A 16,555-nucleotide genomic window follows, 5' to 3' on the forward strand; every position below is an offset into this window, starting at 1 on the left:
TATAGAAGTGCAGCACAGAAAATATAGTCAGTGGTTCTGTAACATCTTTCTATGTTGACAGTAACTGCTACTAGTTGGTGTGAGGATTTAATAATGTGTGTAACTGTTGAATCAGTGTGTCATATACCTGAAATCAACATACTATTGTATATTAACTATACTTTAAAAAGTTATAAAATAAAAATTTTTTAATTTTAGAACTGAAAAGTACAATAACTGACTTAAAAAAATCATTGGATTGGCTCAGTGGCAAATTGCAGATAACAGAGGAAAAAATCCATTAATTTGAAAATACCAATTCAGTCTGAACAACCACAAAAAAATTGAAAAATAATTGAACTGAGTCTCAGGGACCTGTGGTACAATAAAGATCTAACATATATGCCATCCATGTCCAGTAATGGGAAGAAAAGGAAGGTGGGGGTGAAAAAAAATTGTAAATATAATGACTCAAAACTTCTAAAATCTGACTGAAGGCATAAACCTAGAGATAGAAGAAATTGAGTAAACCTAGGCAAGATAAACTAAGAAATCTTTACCCAGACACATCAAAATCAAACTTCTGAAAACTAAGGACGAAGCAAAAGTCTTGAAAGCAGAGTAGGCAGAAAGAAATGACACATTAACTATGGGAACAGTAATTTGAATGAGCATGAAATATGTTTCTTCTCTATCTGTTGACATGATTATATGTGTTTTCTCCATTATTTTATTGTAATGATTGATTACATTGGTTAATTTTACAATATTAAGTCAACCTTACACTCCTGAGATAAACATCCCCATCGTCATTCTATCTTATTCAATTTATTAATATTTCAAATATTAAAATCATTTTACTATAATTTATAATTCATTAGTATTTATTTATTAGTATAATTATAAGTTATAAATTGTTAATGTTTTAAATTTTTAAATTATATATTCTGACATATAAAAAATAATGTCTGTATTTGAATGAAGGGTATCCCTTTGTAATTTTATAGTTTTATAATATTGTCAGGCTTTCATATTATGGTTATGCTGGCGTCAGAAAACAAGGTGAGAATTATTCCTACCTCATCTGTTTTCTGAAAAAGTTTCTGTAGGATTTGTGTTATTTCTTTCTTAAATATTTGTCATAATTTACCAGCAAAACCATCTGTCCTGGAGTTTCTTTTGTGAAAGTTTTTGATAACCAGTTCAGTTTTTTGTCACCTTATGTTGATATAATTTTTTTTTAATTTGCTTTCTAATTTTCAAGGGATTATCATTTTCATCTAATTGTAGTTCTTAGTATAAAGTTATTCATAATGCTTTATTATTTTTTAACTGTAGCCTCTAGAATGATAACCCTTCTTTCACTTATGTTATTGATAATTTGTGATTTGCTCCCATTTTTTTCATTTATTAGTCTAGTATTTTATTAGTGGTCGGTCTTATTTAAAGAACTAACTTTGATTTGCTAATTTTACTCTTTGTTTTCTATTTTGTTTATATCTGCTTTTATTTTCTTCTACTTATTTTGAGTTTACCTTGTTCTTTTTGTTGGCTTCATAGATCATTGATTTTATGTAAACTTTTAAAGCTATACATTTGCCTCTAAGCACTGCTTTAGTTAAATCTTACAACTTTGGTTATGTTGTATTTTCATTATCATTCAGTTTGGACTTTTTTTTATTATGTTATTTATTCTTTTTACTCATTTATTATGAGAGTGTTTAGTTCCCAAATGTTAAAGATTTTCTTACATATCTTGTTACTTATTTGTAATTTAGTTCCATTTCAATCAAAGAACATATTCTGAATGATTTTAATCTTTTACCATTTATTGAGACTTGATTTATGCCCAGAATATGGTCTGTCTTGGTGAATGCATATATGCACCTAAAAAATTATGTATTTTATAGTTTGGGGTGTATTTTATAAAATAATTAGATCTTCAACTAATATATATTTTTACTGATTTTTGTATCCAGATGTTCTATCAGTCATGGAGAGAGTGGTGTTAAATTTCCAAATATGACTAAGGAATTATATATCTCTCCCTTTAATTCTGTTAACTTTTCTTCAGATATTTTGAAGCTGTATCATTAAGAAAATACATGTTTATGATTTTATGTCTTCCTGATGAACTGATCTTTAAATCATTATGAAAAGTCTCTCTTTCCTCTGTTAATACTCTGTCTTGATGTCTATTTTATCTAATGTTAGTAGAAACAATCCAATCTTATGCTTACTGTTTTCATGTTATATCTCTTTCCATCCATTTGCTTTCAGTCTATCTGTATTGTTAAAGCATGTCTCTCATAGGCAGCATATAGCTGGGTCTTATTCTTTTACCCATTTTAATAATTTCTGCCTTTTAATTGAAGTGTGCAGTCTGTTAACATTTAAATTATTAATATGGTTTAATTTCGGTCTATCATGTCATGATTTGATTTATGCTTGTCCCTCTGTTTTTGTTCCTCTCATTGCCTTTTCTTGTCTTTTTTGGATTTGGGGAATATAATTATTTGAGTTCCATTTTAGTATGTCTGTTGGCCCTTTCACTCTATTACTTTGTATTATTTTGGTGGTTTTTATGAGTGGTTTTATATATCCTTGAATTTTCAGTCTATTTAACATCATACTACTTCACCTAAAATGTAGATACCTTGAAACTGCATAGGCCAGTTTACCCCCTTTCCATGTCCTTCATGTTATAGTTGTCATATGTATAAACTATGCATCTTAAAAACACTGTAGGACAGTTATAATTTTAGCTTAAACATTCATATGCTTTTAGGACAATCATAATTTTATGTATGTGTAAATACAGTTTTCAAGCAAGTCTGTGATTACAATTGTATAACTGTTAGTTTATTTAAAGTCATTGAATATAAACTTAAAAGAAGTAATTTTGTGATATTATAAATTATACCTCAATAAAGCTGTCAGAAACAAAAAGTCTAGATATCCCACCTTCCAAAGTGCTATTTGCCTTTGATTCATGAAGATTATTTTTAAAACAGTCCATTAACACAGTGTTATTTAAGAAAACTTCAATTCAGATTGGTTTCATTAGATCAAGTGGAATGACAAAGCTTCTGGTTGAAAGAAACCAAAGATTACAAGGTTTCCTGGTGAAATTTCTTTTTAATAATGTGTTTTTAATAAATCTTTTTTGTTTATATTATAAAATATAGGGTATAGGAGGAGTTTCAGCACTGGTCCCACAGGTCTAATAAGATGTAGTCCTTTCCCTCTTCAAATAACTAAATAAAATTACTTCTTTCTTAATCATTATAGAATGGTTAAAACTTATAGACACAGCAGAAAGTAAACATAGCACACTTAACTGTTATCACTGGATATTATATTTGTCCCATTTTTTTCTTTTTTGTGTGTGGGTTTTTTTTTCCAGCTTTATTGAGATATTACTGACATAGAACATCTGTAAGTTTAAGATATATAATGTGATGATTTGATACATACAAAATTATTACCACAATAAAATTAACACTGTCATCTCCTCACATTTTTTCTTAACATATTTTAAATTTTCCTATTACTAGAAATCTTCATGAACATAATGTTTGAATCCTGAACTTTTACCTCATTTTAAGTTATTTCCAGCTTCTTATTTTCATTTGTAATCCTATAGTAAATGTTTTTGTTTATAAATCGCAAGTACTTACTGATCGAGTCAAAGGTATGAACATTTTTTAGGCTCTTCTGCATAGTCGTAAACTGTCCACAGAATAATTCTTCTGTGTACATTTTTATCATCAGTTTTGAAAATCTCACTTTTTGCCTGAATTTAGTTATATCTTTCATAAAAGTCTTTGCCAAAATCAAATATTAAAAATGGTATATCTTTTTTGTTTGCATGAGTATTTCCATCTTTTGTCTAGTTTTAAGAGTACTGAGCTGCAGTAAGATAATCTTAGAAAAAGTTAGTTCAAATGAGTAAATCATTAAAAATAATACATTAATACCCTAAAAATTTATTTTAAACTTGCAATATGTATCTGCATATGTCTTTGATTCTGAGTCAAGGCCTTTTCTTTGAAAATATAGGTTTGCTGTTTGGAGTGGAGTATATTTCTGGCATAAACCACACCCATATTGCATTGTTTATATGGTCCAATTTCAGTCACTTTATAGTGAGGAGGATAACATTTGAAGTGAACTGAATGTAGAATCCTAGGCTTCTGTACTTTATTTTTTCTAATATTTTGCATATGTCGTCCCTACATCAAAATTAGTAGCAATTTTTAAGTAACTCACCATTATTGAATACTTTGGAAGTATTTAACTTAGTTTTCATGGAAGCAACAATCAACAATTCAAGCAACAGTTCTCCCTTGCACTCATTTTTTGTTATTTAATAGCATGTGGTGCCATCATAATTATAAGTTCAACTGATATAAACAAGTTTAGAATCAAAGTTGTTCAATTCTAGATGAACATACATTTCCACTAGTAGAAGTAGGACTGAAAGTTTCTATTAAAGTGTAGCCCAACAGCTGAGAGAATTGAGAATGTTTTACAGAGGGATTTGAGAGCATTGCTTAATCTAAGTCATTTAAATGAAAGTTGGTGTTTAACAGGCTTTCAGTTCTAATATTCTCTGAAACCAGAATTCACTCATAACGGGAGAAATTAACCTTAAATCCTACTTATATCTTGCCCTCCCTCGTCTCCTTTCCTGAATTATGTGCCTTATGCTGTGCTAGGTGCAGTGAACAAAGAGGTTAACAACACACAGTTTCTATTCTCAAAGATTTGAAATCCAAAGAGGGAGACACTGTATAGTGCTGTCACTGTTGGTTTTCTGCTTTCAGTACTAGCCCCAGAAGTGTGATCCATATGTATGTGGAGGACAGAGTAGAATTACTCCACTTAGTCTTTCAGTGAGGAAAAATTTCTGAGTGAGGCTTGATCTTTAAGGATGGATAGGAATTCACTAGGCTTTTAGAATAGTGATGTGCATTTTGAGTAGCAGGAATAGCATGTGCATACTTTTTACTAGCAAGATGAGCAATCCTCCTAATGTCTGCTGATCTATTCACAATTGCTTTGTGATTCATATGTGTCTATTTTTGTTGATTTATTTATTCATTTGGTCAACAGTGAAACTCTTACCCTGATCATCCCCATACTTTGTGATAGTCGTTGTTTCTGTAAAGAACTACATACCTGTAAGCAGCAGAAATGGACTAATATAAAACAAAATCTTGTGTCCCATCGCCTCTGTCCTTCCCCACCCTCCCTAAAAATGTTATTAATTAACAATTCAGGGAAAATACAGTAATAGCCACCTTTTGTTGAACACTTACAATGCAGTAGACACTTGCTTAGTGTTTTACACACATTTTCTCACTGATTTTAATTCTTGTAGCCACCATGTGAGGTAAGAATTAGGATCTCCCTGTGTTGATGAGGAAGCCGAACCTTGGAAAAGTAAAGTCATTGACAAAAGCTGCACTGTTGGAATTGAGAAACCAGAATTTGAAGCCATGTTTCTCTAACTCAGAAAGCCCATCTCTTAGGCATTGCACCAAGTTTTGTGATTGTGAGGAGGACTTGCTATGAATCATGTGAGAAAGTTTGGATACTTTTTTCTAAAAAGTTCTCTTCAACAATTATGTTTTAACATCCAAAGATAATTGAAAAATTGTGTTAAGGTTTAATTATGTCATTGATAGTTATGTAACTCAAATTTAAATTATATGAATTTTTCTTACCAGATTATAGTCCCCATAAAGTCATGCAGTTGATCAAAATGCAAAGAAAGCTTTCAAACATCACCATCCCTATTCGCTCCTTCCACTTGTTCTACTTCTCTCACATTGAGTATAGATGATTAGCACCCTTATCAGTATGGCAAATCCTTAACAGTCTGCTAAAAATGCCCTTCTAATCCAACCTGCAGTGTGTAATCTGAATTTAATCACTTTTGTGGCTGCAGCTTTCCTTTTAGGCTTGTGCCCTGGCAGTCTCCCTTTACCTCAGTTGCCCTCCCAACCCCCCACTCTACACCTCTGCCACCGTCACCTCTCCTTCTCTAGTTTCACAGAACTCAAAATTCTATAAACATACAGTTTCTTAAACTTCTGTGCCTTTGCTCTTGCTAGTCCAGTGCCTTTCCCTCTTCTGTTGTCATCCTGGGAAAATCCTGCTTACCCCTCACAGGGTCATATAAATGCTACTTCTCTGTGAAGCCTCCCACAACACTTTGCCAGTAGAGGCAGTGTTTACCACTTCCCTTGCCTCTCAAAGCATTGTTTATGTCTTTGTGGAGCCCTTGAACACATTTAGTCATAGTTCATTTTCTATCTGTTTCTGTTTCCCCTGCTCCTTAATGGGAGCTCCTAGAAGGTTAGATCATAATGGGTTATTTATCTTTTACCTTTAGTGCCCACATGTAGCTTCTTAATGAATCATACTGGATTGTCACTAATATTGATAATAATCCCTAGTAAGTGCATCCTGTATCTTAGGCACTGTGCTTGACGTTTGTGCACATTATTTAATCCTCATACTATCCTATGACACAGGAACAGTTATTACTCCATAAGAAATTGAAGTTAAGAGAAGCAAAATAACATAACCAGGGTAATATACCAACTGAGGGAGCTGGATTTGAACCCAGAGTATCTGACTCCAGGGCTTATTCTCCTTTATAATCTATAGAAACAATCAGCAATCAAATAAATTCTCTGAGGAGTTAACAACAGCTAGGGAAAACATTCTCGACTGAGACCAACTCAGAATGGCTCAAAAGGATATAAAGGATACCCTGTCACCAAAAGGATGAATGAAGTCCCTTGGAAGAGGCTTGAGAATTACTGTAAAAATTTTGTTTGGTCACAGAAAGAGGCTCAAAGGAATCTGCTGTGATCATTGGTAAAGTTAGGTTCAAAGAACACAGTACCTGGAAAAATAATCCTCATACATTGTTTTGCAAAGAATGGCTGAGAAAAAGAGAAAACTCATTGTTTGGCTGATGAGTGATGTAGATCATCAAATGCCAGAATTACCATTTTACAAAGGAGAAGACCAAGGTCCAGATTAATTAATTAGCTTGCCCAAGGGCATATAGCTAAGAAATAACAGAGCTTGAACTAGAGTCCCAATTTCCTGAGTCCTGGTTCAGTGCCCTTTCTACCATAGTGTGCTGTGTATTAAAGTACTGGTTTGTGTTTGGAGAAAAAATTCGTAGACAAAAGCAGAAATGAGTCTTTGAGGAAAACAACTTGGTGCTTTTGGAGCTGGTCAGTTTTTACCTAAGACCCGATGCTATTTTGGGCTCTCGGTCTGCTCAGAGCTAAATACTGCCAGCCATACAAATAAAAAGCAAGGCTATTATTTAGGCCCCCTAGGTCTGTGCATTCACTTCTCTGCTTGCATGGGCAAATTATCAGTCCAACTCTGCTGGGCAGTTTAGCCCTTGTCTTAGCCCTTAGATTCATACTGGTTTGTCTCTGTTAAAATAAAAGCGCAAGCCTTGCTTTCAGGTTGGGAGAGGAGAGGGAAAATAAAGAGTTCTAAATTGGTCTCTACCAATGCTGATTTCTAATGCTGTTTCTGTTTCTTTCAGGATGTCGAGGAAGGACCTAGGTAAGACCATATTATTGCTGCTGTCTGTTCTCAGAACTGAAGTAGAGTGACATTTATGGCCTTTTAATGCCCTATAAAATACGGGCAGTCAAGGAACGGCACAGAAAAGGGATCTCCATTTTAAACCAGAGCTTTGAAGATCTTATTTTGTAAGTCTCCCAACTCCCTCCCCATCTATGCCATTTCCTGCCTGTAACCTTCAGATAAAGGTAGACTTTTAAATATGTAACAACAGTAACTTTGCTTTATTTTTTAGCACATTCAGAATACCTTGTTAAGAAGAGTAGGCACTATATTTGAATAGTAATTAGGTTATCAGGTGGACTGACTAGATAAACTTTTGCATTTTAATGGGCTCTGGTTCCAGTATTTGTTTCTGACCTTTTCCTTGTGTCTGACTCAAGACACCTGTTTAGTGAATCCTAGGTCATAGATACACAAAATTTTGTTGAGAAGAGAAAATGCTCCTTTCTGCCTCTGTATCACCACACATAATTTAAAAGTGCCTCTCATGATTGTCCCAGTCTTGCATTGAACCTGGACTTTGGTTTACTTTCCTTTGCTCTCATTCTGCTCAGGCAGTGAGAACAGGCTCTAGGAAATGCTGCAGCTGTTCCACCAACACAATCAAGGGCCATTTGTACAAAGTAAATGCATTGTCCGGACAGGTCCCCTCTGTCACAAGGACTGTTAAGGCTGGGAAGTATCAGAAAGATAATCCAGGCCACCACTACTCAAACTTTAGTTTTAGTAGAGGCACCTTTATATGAAATGGGCTTTAAGTAGAACCTCAGTGTACTAGAAACAGTTTTTACCTGGTTAAGTTGGGGGGGCCACACCACTGGTAAACCTTCTTTCTTGATTAAAATAGACCCTGAGGGGCTTTTGCAGAAACCTAGCGTTTCTCAGAACTCAGCTTGAAAATTACTTACCTAGTTCAAATTTCTCATTTTGAAAGAAGCAAAATTAATTGTCTAAGGTTATCTTACTGGAGCCAGGATTTGGCTCTTCTTCTACAGTTCCTTCTTTTTTCCTTCCACCTCTACAAATCCTGAGACCCTTCTTAGTGCCAAATGGTATCCTGCATCTGCATCTCTGCCTGCTTCCCTCCTTTGGGAACTGTGGTTCTCAGCCTAGATCAAGTTTCTTGTCTACTGTGCATCAGCCACCCTGCTTTAAACCTATAGAGCCTCAGGAAATCTCTTCATATTCCATCTTTCAGCCATTCTCAGAAACAGGCTCCCTCTGGGTCGTGATTCATCTCTTTCCCTCCTCCTTTCTCTCTTTCTTTCCTCCCTTCTTGCCTTCCTGCCTTCTTTTCTTCCCTTCCTCCTCCTTGCCCTCTCTTTCTTTTCCTCTGATCCTACTATATATCAAGCACTGTGCTATATACAGGGTATACAATGATAATTAAGCCAAACATGGCTTCTGTCCTTGTGGATTCTAGGTCTAGTGGGAGAGACAAGCATATAACCAGGCACTTTTACACTGGGGGGAGTGCTGTAATTAAAGGATGTTTGGACTCCTTTAGGAAGTGCTCCTAAGTCAGTCTTGGAGGATAAGGGTAGGCTTACCAGAAAAGGTTATATATAAACAGAGGTCTCAAAGCTGAGAAGGCAGGCAAAGGATGAGCAGGGGTAGGGTTGTTCTAGGTAGAGGGAGCAACTTGTATAAAAGCTCTAGACAACAGAAGAGTGGAAGAAAGAAAGCAAATTCCAGATCATGTAGGGCTTCATAGGCCTCTCTAAGGTAGTTGAATTCTATCCTGCAGGCAGTGGGAAGGTATTAAAGAATTTTAACAGGAATCAACCTAAGTAGATTTGCATTTTGGAAGTGTCCCTTGCCTGCAGAATAGAAAATTAATTGGAGGTGGATCAACACTAGAGCCTGGAAGACAAGTCAGATGAGGCTAGTGATGATGAGAGCCTAAATCAACATATTCTCTAGTTATTGACCAAGTTTTCACCATTTTGCACAGACCTTTGGTTTAGATAAACTCTTTAAATTATCTCCTTGGCACTCCTTTTTCTATTCTCAAGAATAGTTCTAACTCCTTAAAATCCAGGCCAAGTGGAGCCCTAGAACTTCTTCTTCCCCAGAAAGATTGTTCAAACAAGATCAATATAAGGAAAACATCTGAGCAGAGGTAATGTGCAGACTCCACAGGGTAGAAATGGCCTTTATGTCTTGGGAGAGCCTGATTAAGATGAACATGCTTACCTTGCTTTATGGCTACATGCCAGAGTCATGTTGAAGACTGTAGAAACCTTATGATGAGATTAACTCCCTTAAAGATATTATTCAGTGTTAAGATACTAGTTTTAGAGTTTAACTGCAGATACTTTCATGTCATTTTGGCAGGACAGTGGTGAAGCATTGAGTTTCTTTACTAGCAACCAGGATGTCAGGCTGTCTCCCTCAAGTCAAGTTTCTGTGGATGTCAGCAGCAATTCTGTCGAATTAGGCCTTGAGAGAATCCTTTTTCAGTACAATGAGCACTTGAAGAACATGTTCCAATTTGGTGGGAAGAGGAGTCAGATTTTCTTTTTACCCTTTAAATTTCTGTTTTTGTATTTATTCAGTTTGCCTTGAACTACCATTTGGCTCAGTTAATTCCAGTTAACACATCAGGGCAGATTGCCTTTGATCTGAAATTTCTCTCATTTATCATATACATTTTACCATCTCAATAAGCCAAACTTCGGTATTGCCGACAGTATTAAATGAGAGTTGGATGTGTAAAGGGAGGCAGAAAGGAAGTGTGGGTTTGCCCTCATAGGGGATGGAAGAGAAATTAATCTGGAGGCCCTGTGTCCCAGGTCTGCTTGGGTTATTACACCCGTGTCTCCTTTACTAGCATTCTGTCCACACAGCCACTTCCCCCACTACCTGCACAAAAATCCAGGGAGAACTGAATTACAATCAAACTCTATGGTAGCAGGAACAAAGGAGAATCCCTGTTCTATTGAAATGTATTTGTTTGTAATAAATTATGTGTTCCTCCCTTTCTACCAGCTGTATTCTTAGTGCTTTCTTTCCTTTTTTCAGTTTTGCCTTCCCAACCTGTTTGGCATGAGAAAGCCAAATATTTATGCTTTGGTTATGTGTATTCCTTGCCCTGAATTTTATTGTGTAGTTGTCATGCTAATTAATAACAATAATAACCATAGCTACCATTTATTGAAGGTTTCCTATGTAACATATATATATATATATATATATATATATATATATATATATATATATGGATATAGATGCATCTCTTCATTTAACCTTCATGTAAAGCTTATGATGTAGATATTATCCCCCTTGTTAAATGAGGAAATTAATGCTCAGAAAGGTTAATTTGCCTTAGATTACATAACTAGTCATGCTGTGGTGTCAACTGGTAAGGAGCAGAGCTAGGACTTGAATCTAGCCTGGCTTAAGAGCTCATGCCATCAGCTGCCCTTCAGACTCTCTCCAAGAGGCCAATGCACTTCTCTGTGACCCTGAATGACAGCCTTGAGGGTTCATACATACTCCTTAAAGGATCACCTTTGTCTTATTCCTCTACCTTGAGAGTTCTCACTTGCTTTGACATTGAATTAGAAGGGCCTTTATTTTCTGAAAACTACTTTTTTTTTTAAGCTCTCATTATAAGTGGATATGTCTTCATTTCTCCTTATGCAGTGTCCTCTGAGGGTTGTTAGCAAGGAGGTGCTTTTAGACTCCCTGGGGACCTGGCAACAAAGCCTTCCTTTGACCCCACAGAATTAGTTTACTACTGCCCATCTATCTGGTAGTTTACTCTTCATATCCATGATACAGTCATATAGATGGAAAGGATACTTAGAGGGCTTGGAGGAACAAAAGCCCTAATATGTAAAACATGGATATTAACCACTGTGGAGTCGTCATCTTTTAAGAGGGTGTCTTTGAAGCCCAGAGTGATTTTTTTTTTCAAGAAAAAAAAAAAAGCAATTTACACTTTCAGCAGCAATTTTCTGTTTTTTCTGTGCTATTATGGGAGATCTTGTGTTCACTCCCTCACAGATTGGCTCCTTCTCTATTCCTGCCAGAGCCTGCTGAGAAGGAATTACAGATATTCTAGGAGCGGGGGTGGCAATAGGATCTGCTGCCTTGAAAGGTTGTGTAGTAGGAGGAAGTCAGAGAGGGAAGGCTCCCTTAAACTCCTGGGCTCAGAGGAGAAAAGATCAAGATCAATATTAAATTTTGATTTGCCATTAGAGATTCTGTGACTTTTTTTAACTAAGAGAAAAATGGCTTTCTCACAGTAACAGCCACACTATCTCAAGAGCTGGCTCTTATTCAGGCAAAAAGTTCCTGCTAAGATCAGTGTGAATCTGACCCATGCTGACTCTGTGATCAAACAGGCAGCAAGTTCTGAAGGAGTAGGAGCCCAAGGAGAGTCAGCTGACCCACCTTCTATTCTTGGTCTGCCGGTGACTGACCTTGGGCAAGTCATTTAACCTCTTTGCCTCTTTGTAGTCTGTTTTTTATTTCGCTATAAATACTAGCCATTCTTTCTCTTATTCCCTACCCAGTTATTTGGGATATAGTTTTATGGAGGAATACAGCCTTATATCAGACATGGAGTAGGAAGAACCTGCTTATAGATTCTATAACTTGGTAGACTTAAAAAAAATATCAGTTTTTATTTCTTTAGAAATTTTCTTGTGGCTATATACTAAGCAGTCTTTTCCCCCCTCTAAAGTAATAACCTTATGTTCTTAGATATGGCACCTCTCTTCCTGATGACTGAGTTTGTGGAGATAAGAGGAAGATAAGTCAGTGATACACTTAGGTTTTTCTTGTTCTCTGATTGTAAATTCATGGTTTGGATTTTGCATTATCTTTGCTTCAGAAGACCTCTAGCTAGAAGCCAAAAAAAATGGCTCTGATACTATGACATGGAGTGGAATTGCCAGGACTACTTATTATACAAAAGTGGGGTTTCAACATCTAAATTGGCATTCAGCATAGAGGATTTCTTACCTGTCACATTTCCCTGTTGTGGTGCCTGAGCTGACTTGGTTTTCCCCTGCTGATGTGGATTGTTTATCCTTTACTTAGCCCAATGGAGGATAAAGCCATGGTCTGTATTGTGCTGCCTATCTATAATAAAAGCAAGCCTCTGTGCTAAAGTAACTGATTTTCAGGTATTTGCTTACAAGAGACACTTTATTTTATTTTCTGCATATTGGTATATAACCAGAGAATCCATTCACAACTGGAAAATTCAGCCAGGGTGCTGCTGGCTTATTCCATCTGCCTCACACCAGAAATGCTGACTAGGAACAGCCTGTATTCTGACATACATCTGTCTGCCTTTTCTGACTTTGTAATGCTAAGAGAAAAGACATAATAGGAAGGAGCCTGGATGTCACTTTGCATGCTGTGGTTTTACTCTAATCAGCTTCTGTTTGCCATCCAATACAGTATTTATGATGCTTGGCAGGTTAAACTTGTTTATATCTTTGACCTCAGAGTTTATCAGGATAACAGTCACCTCCAGGAGATCTGTTTCCTAATCTCTTAAGCAAGAAAGGTTGCAGAGGAATTCTTTCATTCGTTTGCAAACATTTTTGACTGTGCTGTGTTGCCAGACTTCATGCTAGGCATTATGGGTATGAAGGTGATAAAGACTGCCCTGCATTTAAAGATCTCAAAGTCTAGTTTGAAAGAGAGAACTAAGTAATTTTAACTTCACATTTAAGTGCAATATAATAATTATAAATTATTATAAAGAAACACTTACTGAAAGCCAGTTATGTGACGGGAAGTACGTTATCTCATTTATTTTTCACAACAGTTTTAATAAGTGTACATTATTTTCTTTTCTCCTCTGTGATGGGAAAACCTGAATGGCTGAGATGTTATACATACATGAGCTAAAAGGTAGTAGAGCCAGTATTCAAGCTCAACTAATCTGACTCCGGAATGTGGTCTTTTAACCACTGCACCATAATGGTCCTCTATAATAAATATGTTGGATGTAGAGTAGAATAGAGAATCAGAAAAGATAGGATTTGTGCTGGACCTTGAAGGGTGGATAGCAGTTGGCTTTTCCAGATGGGAAGAGTAAGAAGGTCATCTGAGCAAAGAGACCAGCATGTCTAAAGGCTCAGAGGAGTGAAAATGCATGTGAGGAATGGTAACTTCATAACTGTTTTGTGGCAGGAGACAAGACTAAAAGGTGGGTGAGTCCACCTTGTCAGGAGTCTTGTATGCCTTGTATTCCATGTTGAGATGCCAAAAGGTTTATGCCATTTCCTGTTAGACTTTACTTGTTAACTACAGCATTATCCTATTTATGGGTAATGTGATTGTTCTCTTTTTAAGAGAAATGGACAGACTTCTGAAACTTACGTTTCTTCCTGTAGTCACATCTCATAATTTTTATGGGTAAATCATTTGCTTTCTTTATGCCTCATTTTCCCCATCAGAATAGCATATTATGCTAAAGGACAAATAAAGTATGAAGCATTGAAAGTATTCTCCTTTTCAGTTTCTTTTAGATGAAGAAACAAGCAACTGAGAAGTAGTTGTAAAAGTAAATTGCTTGATTTGTATCTTATTTATACCCCTATTTTGACAGCTCCAGCCTTCCTCTAATTAAAAAAATCAAGTTTAGAAAGTAGTTATCTAGTTCCGTCTAAATTAAGGAGGAGAAAAGGAAAACCAGAGCACCAACATTATCCAAATAGATTTAAGACTATAGATGTTTCTGAAAAGCTAGTCAAAGAATTAAATTGATGCCTCATTTGTCACTGAGTTAGAACTGGTGCTGAAGAGTCTAGCTGGAGCCTAGTTCTCTCCTTCCTTGACTTCGTAGCCATTTTGGACTGGCATTATACATAATGGATTTTAGGAAGTCACAAATCTCCAATCTGTGTTTTAAGAATAACTAAATTTGATGTCATGGGCTATGCCCCATTCACCTATGGCAGCCACAGTAAAATTGTTATTAATGGTGTCTTTTTCATTTTATGAGAAACCTGCTATTTCCAGACTCTTCTCACTTCTTCCCAGTGAGAGGCAGGCAAGAGGTCAATAATTCCATTTTCCCAACAGCTTCCAAGAATTCTTTCCTTTTTTGTTCAGCTCTGTGTAGCTGAACTGCATTTACTTCTTTACCCAGAAACCCACAGCAGGTATCTGTAACGGATGCTGCAAGCTGAAGTTGGCATGTTTTTTTGTTTTGGTTTGGTGTTTGCTGTTTTATTATTTTTTTCATTTTTCTTTTCAAGATGGTGAGAAGTTTAGAGTCAATGAGTGCAGGTTTCTTTCAAATTAGAACTGCAAGGAGGTAGCTCTAGAAGTTTAAGAAAGGTGGCCAAAGGCCGAGATAAAACTGGGGTACCCTAACTGGTGAGGTCTTTGCCAAGGACCTATATTCATGTGTCAGTGCTTACTTGGTCCCAGTACCACCTAACTATAAGTGGTTGTAGATTCATAAAAGAAATACTTCCTTACCCATAAGCAGGAGTTTTAGAGAAGAAAAACACTTCCTTATATAAAGGTCTCTTACCCCTCACCTCCTAGCACCACTACCAGTTATTTCCTGTAGGTTGCATTGTGGTTGTAAAACGGAAAAGCATTTTGTTTCCTTGGTGAGTATATGTCTCCTTCCCCTCTGGTTCCATCAATTCTATTTAAAGGAAAGTGAGATTGAGCATGAAAAAAACAGTACAGAGAGGGAGGAGCTGACAGAATTGCAGCGAAGGCAGAAAGAAATGTTTCTCAGCTGCCCCTGGCTAGTCAATACATCTAGGTGTAGCTGCTATGGGTAGTGTGCTTGTTCATTTCACCTGCACAGACTTTGCCACTCAGATAGGACCAGTTAAAACTGACCAAGTTGCCAGCTTTGCCATGACTTTCAGGGTTGTCCAAGATTAACAGCTAAACAGCAGTAATAGTGATCCCTGCTTATGTGTTGAACAGACCTACATGTTATTATTTCAAAGCTTTACAACAACTCTGTGAGGTATAGTTATTCTAATTCTCTTTTTACAGATAAGGAAATTGATATTGTAAGAGGTTACATGAGTAAGCCGTGGCCACACAGATAGTAACTCAACTAGGATTAGAACCCAAATCTATCAGGCATAAAGGTCTGTGTTTTCAGCTGCTACACTGTATAGCCTTTCTCAGGAGATGGAAGACTCGTAAGTCAATGGGTGCAACTGTGACAAACCAACAGAGATTTGACATTTTTATCAGAGAAATTTTTTCATTTCTTTTGTTGAATGGCAACAAGCAGTTTGTCTGAGACAGAAGCTAAGGTGGAACTTGCCAGGAAAATGCCACGGTAGAGTGAACAGGTAAACATTTGTTTACTCCCTGGCTTTTGTGAAGCTAACAACTGCCATTGCCTCTTCTGAAAGAGCCACTGTTCACCCAGTGGCAGGTGCAGGCCAACCGTTGTCATGGCAATGGCAGGAGAGGCAAGCAGTTTAATTCCAGAACTGATAATTAACTGGGGGATGAAGTGGAGATAGGGAGAGAAATAGCAGATAATTGTTTCAGGAGGGAAAATATAGCAATTACCACTAAAGCTGCATAGATGAAAAGGCCAGATACAGATGCTTCAGGCCAGCATGCCCCTAGCATTCAACTCTCATCCCCTCTGGTTAGGAATTTTTGGTAAACTAAAATGAAGGATCGAGTTCCCAGCCAACCAAGACTCTGAGGAACCAAATGAGGAAAGGGGAACATCACATTGGCTATGAAAAGAAATACAGAGGCCAGATGAATGACTACTCTAAAGGACATCACCATCACCCAGTCAGAAACCATCCAGATATGCTTTCTAAATTCTGTAGGAAGAATTCATGCTTGGGGATGAAACAGGACCCACAAAGCATATTTGTTGTGAGTTTCTATGTCTGTGGATGGAATGGGGGAGATGGTTTATTGGAAAGAAAATAAAAGCATACTTGCAGAGTTCATGAACTTGCTTAGG

At 36.5% G+C, this 16,555-nt stretch overlaps 1 protein-coding gene across 1 annotated transcript in view; it reads left to right on the top strand.

The window, feature by feature from the left end:
- The window catches only part of TRIM44 (tripartite motif containing 44), a 182,928-nt gene that overhangs the window by 112,846 nt on the left and 53,527 nt on the right, over window positions 1–16,555 (top strand). Inside the window, exon 4 of the mRNA XM_057507560.1 lies at window positions 7,568–7,587. Within this exon, the coding sequence (XP_057363543.1) occupies window positions 7,568–7,587 (20 nt within the window). The remainder of the gene's footprint in view (window positions 1–7,567; window positions 7,588–16,555) is intronic.

Source organism: Manis pentadactyla, chromosome 9 (genome assembly GCF_030020395.1).
Source record: "Manis pentadactyla isolate mManPen7 chromosome 9, mManPen7.hap1, whole genome shotgun sequence".
NCBI lineage: Eukaryota > Metazoa > Chordata > Mammalia > Pholidota > Manidae > Manis > Manis pentadactyla.